The sequence below is a fragment of the Musa acuminata genome, chromosome BXJ1-9, assembly GCF_036884655.1.
Source record: "Musa acuminata AAA Group cultivar baxijiao chromosome BXJ1-9, Cavendish_Baxijiao_AAA, whole genome shotgun sequence".
In the NCBI taxonomy this organism is placed as follows: domain Eukaryota; kingdom Viridiplantae; phylum Streptophyta; class Magnoliopsida; order Zingiberales; family Musaceae; genus Musa; species Musa acuminata.
In genome coordinates, this window is record NC_088335.1 from 9,870,001 (window position 1) to 9,877,417 (window position 7,417).

At 36.6% G+C, this 7,417-nt stretch overlaps 1 protein-coding gene across 2 annotated transcripts in view; it reads left to right on the forward strand.

Moving 5' to 3' along the window:
* LOC135593119 (uncharacterized) overlaps positions 1 to 6,118 on the forward strand; it is a 7,373-nt gene extending 1,255 nt beyond the window's left edge. The window contains exons 3-5 of one of the 2 annotated variants that reach the window (XM_065082943.1): positions 954 to 1,982; positions 2,799 to 3,654; positions 5,710 to 6,118. In XM_065082943.1, the coding sequence (XP_064939015.1) occupies positions 1,014 to 1,982; positions 2,799 to 3,654; positions 5,710 to 5,756 (1,872 nt within the window). In that variant the 5' untranslated portion in view covers positions 954 to 1,013 and the 3' untranslated portion in view covers positions 5,757 to 6,118. The remainder of the gene's footprint in view (positions 1 to 953; positions 1,983 to 2,798; positions 3,655 to 5,709) is intronic. The other variant, XM_065082942.1, reaches the window with a different exon arrangement.
* Positions 6,119 to 7,417: the final 1,299 nt, after the last annotated feature.

Here is a 7,417-nt window from a genome sequence, read left to right on the forward strand (position 1 = left end):
GGAAGGGTCTGCTGTTTCATTATACCAAGACCCAAATCTCAAAATTTTGGATGGGACTAGTTGTAAACTCATGCCCAATCTGTGAGACCTCATGATCGTACTGCATATGAATAGGCTTTTGGGGAAACAGGTGGTAAAGCCCAGTATTCTACATTGAAGTTCATTTGTAGCAAATTTGTTTGATTTTTGAATATGATTTTGATTGATTAATCCTTCTACAATGACAAATTTAAGGATCCACAACATGTGTACTCTGCAAGGTTTGCATGAATTTGCATCACTGGATGAGATCCATGATCTGTTGGCGCTGGATGAAATACACAAACTAAAATATGAAATGTGAAAAGCACTAGATATGCATATTCCTAATAATTTTTAGGTACCAATTTGAAAAAAAAGTTGATAATGTTTACGGCCGGTGTTTGTTTACACTTCCTTACCAAACAACTTGTTTGTCATGCCATACGATTCATGGGAACCTTTGGGATCTCATGTGATTCCTTGTGTACAGTACATATAAATTCCAATAAATCTTGCTCTTTTCCACTCCATCATTATCTGTGAGACCCTGCAGAAGTGGTGACTTGAATCTGTGAGTTGGGGGTGCGGATGCCTGTGAATAAGGTTAGGGTTTTCCCTTCCTCCTCCTCCTCCTCCTCCCTTCTCTCTTCCTTTTGTCCACTCCCTTTATTAGTTTCTTTTTCCTCTCTCATTTTCTTCTTCTCCAGTTGATTCCTGTCGATATTGATGGTGAAAGATATAACTAAAGCAGTTTCTTGGTATGTGTATGCATGTGTGTGTTTCTTTTCAATTTATAGATACAAAATATCTAGCGTATTCTTGTTTTGTAGTTCAAAGATCTATTATTTCATTTGATGATCCTATTCTATCTGATATAATTATTTTCAGAACTTAATCTTGATGTATTTAGTTGTGATGTTTATGCGGATCAGGTCTTTCTGAAGTTTGTAAACATATATCTCAGGTTGAGTCTATAGCTGGTTCCTTTTGTCATGGATAAGATTCCATCAGATTGCCCCTATCCAGGTTGCTTCTTCTGTGTCATGAAGGAAGGCAATCCCAGCAAGCGTAGAACAAGTATTCTGAAGTTCTTCAGAGAGCTTCCGGCACAGGATGATGATGGCCAAGTTCTCCCTGTTAGTGGCCTTTGGAACACTGCCATGGCTCATCCAAATGATCCTGAGTTCATTAATTTGGGAATATTTGAATGCATGACTGCATTAATATGGAAGGGCTTAAAAAACAGGCTTTGGCTTTCACATGACCAGAACATATATATTCCATACTATGCAGCTCATATAATAGGTTCCTACTCAATGAATGTGGAAGAATTTGCTGAAAGAGCGGTTCATGCTGGAGTCATTCCTCCCTTGGTTGAGCTTTTAAGAGGTAGACTTACCTGGGTGGAGCAGAGGGTAGCAGTCAGGGCACTGGGGCACTTGGCAACTTATTCTAGTACATTTCCAGCAGTTGCAAGTCATGGGGAAGTCCTCGAGCTTGCCATTCAGCTCGCATCAAGTTCTCTAGAGATTGTCTATTCTCACTTTTACCAGTTTGTGGATAGGAGAATAAGCTACCATTGTGATCTGCTTACTCGTGGTATGGGAGGCGTGGAAATGGAATCCAGGAAGGCAGAGGAATGGGCCAGCCAGCTGCAATGCTGGTCTCTTCAGCTTATCAATTGCTTTGCTTTTAAGCCAGAATTTCTCTTTGACATATGCAAGCCAGAATTTTTGGTCAAATTACCAGCCATGTGGGGTGGACTTGTTAATGAGAACTCACCAGCAGGTATTGGTTTACTGCACACAATTTGTCAACACAAGCTTGGCAGGGGTCCTGTTGCTAACTGTCCTGGTGTTATCGAAGCACTATGTAACATTGCTCGATCATCAGATGACTGGCAGTATATGGCTATCGACTGTCTTCTTTGGTTACTTGAAGACCAGAGCACTTCAAACAAGGTAAGGCAATAATAGATTCCTTGTATTCCATGAAATATTAGGCTGTTTATTGCTTTGTCATGAAAGAAATTGCATAGATTGGTGAGTGGCTAGTTTGTACACTTCAATGTGCACTGCATAGGTTGTTCCATCTCCTAGCTTCTAAGAGATTTTTTTTTTTTGCATTATTTTACTTGTTCAACTTCCTAATTGAACTTTCTTATGACAAATATGCATAAGTTACTTCTTTCAGTTGCATCTGGCTATGTTGGCATTCTAATCTGAGATTCAGTAAATCAGAGTTGCACACCATTCAAAATATCTTGGTCAAATTTATATGGTATGTATAAAACTCTCCTGCAAATGATTCCTTACCTATATAACATCAAGATGTGGCTTGATTTTACAGGATGGCTGCTATAGAGGGGACATACGAAATTGTAAAACGTAGAATAGGCAGTCTTGAAGCAGTTATATCCAAGTCATGTTGTCACTGAGCTTAGTCATAAAATTTATTTTATAGCTAATATTTACTCACCATATCAACTTTATAGTCTTAGTGTCTTTATGTTCAAATCTAAGAACAGCTTAGTCCTTTTGAAAATGTATGAATCATGTGATGCATTGCATGGTCTGGAAAGAGAATAATTTGTGGGAGGTCTAGATGAAGTTTGTTGGCTTTGTGGTCTCAAGTAAACTGTTATCATTTCCTTTATAGCCCATGCATGATGAATCAGATTTCAGTTGTATTTTTTATTCAATGAGTATAAGCCTGTGTAATAGTTACAACATTAATCTATTACAGTTGTTTGAGGGTCTATTCATTTCATTTAATAGGTGATAGATAAGGCAGCTCCGGCACTCACAGATTTAGCAGAAATTTCTGCTCTTGGTGATCATAAAAGATTAGGAGACATCATTGTTAATGTCCTTCAAGAACGCTGCCAGGCACAAGGGACAGCACGCAACTATATCAGTAGTCGTACAAAAGAACAGATTGATGAGCTTTTGAGCTCGAGGCAGAGAATAAAATGGGAGAAGAACATGCCAAAGGAGGATCTCCAAATAAAACAAGCTGCAGCATTGGTTGTTAAGCTTGAAGGAAACTCTTTATTCTCTTCAGGAGATATTTCAGGGGCTGCATCAAAATACTCTGAAGCTTTGGCACTGTGTCCAATGAAGTCCAAAAAGGAAAGACTTGTATTGTACAGCAATAGGGCTCAGTGTTATCTTCTCTTGCAGCAGCCACTGGCAGCCATAAGTGATGCTACACGAGCGTTGTGCTTACATAACCCTCCTAATCGTCATGCAAAAAGCTTATGGAGAAGAGCCCAAGCATATGATATGCTTGGATTGGTGAAGGAGAGCTTGTTAGATGCCATTCTTTTCATTAATGAGTGCTCTCAGTCTAATGATCCTGACCTTTCTTTAAGGCACAACAAAGTTCCTGATTATGCTGAAAGGTTAGTGAAGAAGCAGATGCATGCTGCATGGTTATTCAGAGAAGCAGCTATTAAGCATGGGGGCATTCCTACCGAGGATGGATCTGGAGATGTCTATGGCCCAGAAGCTGATGATTCTGAGTGGGAAACGGCTAGTGAAAGTGATGTAGAAAATGGTGGACAGGAAGCAGATGACAATGAAGAGAATGATGACATCCGGAAGGATATGTATGACAAGTCAACTACAAAAGGTATCAAACTGATCTTTGGATAGGAACTTGGAGGAAAAGGAATTCACTGCTTTAAGTTTGAGATTAGTGTAGTTTTCTTCAAAAAGAAAAAGGAAGTTTATGATTAGTGTAAGTATTGTGAAGAAGTTCAAAATTTTCTTGATGTAATAATATATCAAGCTTTGCAAGTTTCTTAATATATTGATTGACACTTTTTTTATATTATTACTTATTCTTCCTATACGATATGACAATTTAGTATAATGTTCAGCTAATTGTAAAACCTTAACTAAACAGTCGAAGTCAGAAAACAAAGGTTTAAGTATGCTTGTCTGGGATTCTGTAGAGAACTCTTTTCTTGGTGGTACTTACTGTTTATGATCTTCTCAGCGAAGATTATAACATCTGTGAATCCTTACTTTTTTGTTCCTAGAGACTAAAAGTAGCTCATTTGGCAATAACAGTTATATGCTTTCTTGGGTAGGATCATTATGGATTAAATTTTAGAGAATCATGGACACTGGTTACTTAGCATTCTAGGAACTGTGTATGTGTTTGTATATGGGTCACCATTCCATATCACACAATAGTTATAATAGTGGTTAAAGATATAAAATTCACAGCTTTTGAAATTCAATTTTAGTTGTGAAACTTGGTAATTAAAATGAAAATGAGATATTTCTGACTGTTGCATTATGTGTTCTAAATTTAGTTCCAATTTTGTGATGTATTTATGAGGATAGAATCATTTACTTATCTTCATGTGGGATCATGCTTTGCGGACATGCTTTGCTCTGCTATCTTCTTCTCCATACCAGTTGTTTTCTTTTGAAGTCCCTTGGACTGTTCTTTTGAGAGGTTGTCATTGGAATTCATTTGTTGTTCTTACTACTGCTTCCTTCTTGTGGTGTAATGTTTATAGCTTTGTACTTCTTGTTATGTTTATCTTTAACTGCCATTTTCCTTCTCCTAATTTCTTTAGTTTCTTCTCTTATCACCGGTCTACATATTCCTTAGAATTCAATACCAGCAATATATACACGAAAGCAAGAGGAGCAACCATATGGCTGCTTCTCAAGGGACAAGGAAAGCGATTCTGTCTGGTGTATCAGGTTTTTTTACAATATATATTTTTAGATTCCAAATAATTGGTTGTATTGGGTGTTGTGGAAATATTGGGAATGATACTATAATATGGTCAATGGAGAATATAAATAACTGGCCTTCATAACTGAACATTCTTGAGTGTGCAAACTGATGGTATCAAATGTTACCATGCCCATTATAGTCATTACCATAGATTCCCTTTTTAACAAGAGTGATTTTTCTGCCAATTTGCGGAATCTGTTGACATCCCCATTGAAAGAACGTAACAATTTTCCTTTATTATAGAATGTTACTTCCATGGAGGTCAAATTTGATGTCAATACCTCAAGAGTATTTTTAAGGTTACTTTATTATTTTCCACTTGATTTTTATTACATATATTCAAGTCTGGAGAACCAGCGATATCTTTGCTCTCCAAATTTCTACTTAGTATTTCCACCATTAACAAGAGCTGACCCACAGCAAAATGCATTTGGCACCCAACTTGTTGCATTTCTTGTGTCTTATCTTTTGACCAACCAGGTTATCTAACTTCTTAAAGGTTGGGCAGAGGATAACCAAATATTTTACCTGTGTTTTTTAAAACTAAATAGGTCATTTTTGCCTGAAGAAACTGAACCTGTTTTCTGACTCATGGCTAATAATGCCAGAAGATCTTTTATTTCTGTGATTTGTATATCTCATCTGTGAGGGAATCCTGAGGTCATGTTTCTAAAATATGACTTAGCTCATTTCCAAGTTTCTTCTCACTGAGCTCATGTTCCGAAACAGCAGTCTTATTTATCTTCCATGATCATGTTGCTTTTTCTCTGGTGGCATTGCACATTATCATGCTTTATGTATTGGCACTAGTTGAATCTAAAATATGGCCTGTGACAGAAGAGGTAAAAGTCAGCTAACACATCCTGGATGCTTATTTGTGTTTTCCTTTTGCATCACTTCTAATCTTATTTTGGACCTTTGAAACAGATTTGGTTCGTGGATACAACATCCTGCTTATGGAAGATGCAACATAACTCTGTGTGAAATTTCATCAGTGGGTTTAGCTTCTTGTTCAGACCCCGAAAGTATTAGTTCTATGGTGTGAGTTTTGAGGAACTCGAGCCTTGTGTGAATGTTGAATTGACTAATGAACTGCAACCGGGATCCTTATTTTTGGATGAATCCAATGTGCTCAGTTGCTTCAGAATGGATCCAATGTCTTTACACCTAAGTGAATCAACTGAGTTTAGCTGCCTGTTTTATGCTATATGCATATTAGAGTGAATGAGAAGCTATTTGTTGATGGATCCCCTTTGTTGATCTTATGTGAGTAACATCACCTTTTATGTTGGTGCTGCACTGGTGTTAATTCTACCTTTTTTAGATTCTTGAACAATTGTTTCTTCCAATGATCTTTATTTGGGATTCCATAATCCATGTGAAACACAATCCAACAGTTTGGCCTCTTATTTGTTAGTTGTTTCATACTTTATTGCCTTTGCAAGTTATAGAAGACTCGATGGCTATATGTTGGCTGTATACAGTATTTGAAGCATATCCCTGCATTGGCCTAGTTGAATTATCTAATTCAAGGTCTTTAATTTCACGGGGTTCTATTAGTATTTATTGATTTGCTCGTCGGAGTGGATGCCATAAATTGGATCGGATCATCTGGTTTAGGTTTTTTCTTCTTCAGTACATCTTTTTCTCTTTACTTCTTTTTTTTCGCCAATCGATTTGAGATCGAATGGTCCGATATGATTTGTCATTTAAATAATATATTTTTTTTTATTTTTTTCTATGCTCTAGAGAGAATGTTCTTTTCCGCCTCTATTTTGGTGCATCTCCTTCTCCCTCCCTCATCAACAATAGGAACAGATAAGATCCCTTCCTCCCTCATCAACACTAGGAACAAATAAGATCCCTTTTGAAATGGTCATGGATCGGTATAACTTTGAAATTAATTATGGATGGAAATAGATGAGATTCCTATTGGTATAACAATGGGATGAAAATGAATTCCTTGATATTTATCTTCCGTCTCTATTTTGGTGCATCTCTTTCTCCCTCCCTCATCAATATTAGAAATAGATAAGATCCCTTTTGAAATGGTCATGGATCGGTATAACTTTGAAATTAATTATGGATGGAAATAGATGAGATTCCTATTGGTATGACAATGGAACTAATTATGGATGGAAAAATTAATTATGGATGGAAATAGATGAGATTCCTATTGGTATGACAATGGAACTAATTATGGATGGAAATAGATGAGATTCCTATTGGTATGACAATGGAACGAAAATTGAATTCTTTGATTTGTTTCTCTGAAGTGTTTTAAGAAATAGATGAGATTCCTATTGGTATGACAATGGAACGAAAATTGAATTCTTTGATTTGTTTCTCTGAAGTGTTTTAAGAAATAGATGAGATTCCTATTGGTATGACAATGGAACGAAAATTGAATTCTTTGATTTGTTTCTCTGAAGTGTTTTAATGAGATGGGTTTTTTTTTTTTTGCTCATGTCTTTTATAGGATATTTTTGACCTGGACCTTTGTTATATTCTCTTGTTTCTATGCAGCTGAATAGAGTACTAAATGGTCATGGTGGTTATCTATTTCTTGTTACAACAAGTGATGACTCTATAGCTAGTTCTTAGTGGTATATTTTGGCCCATAGAAATTAGGGAT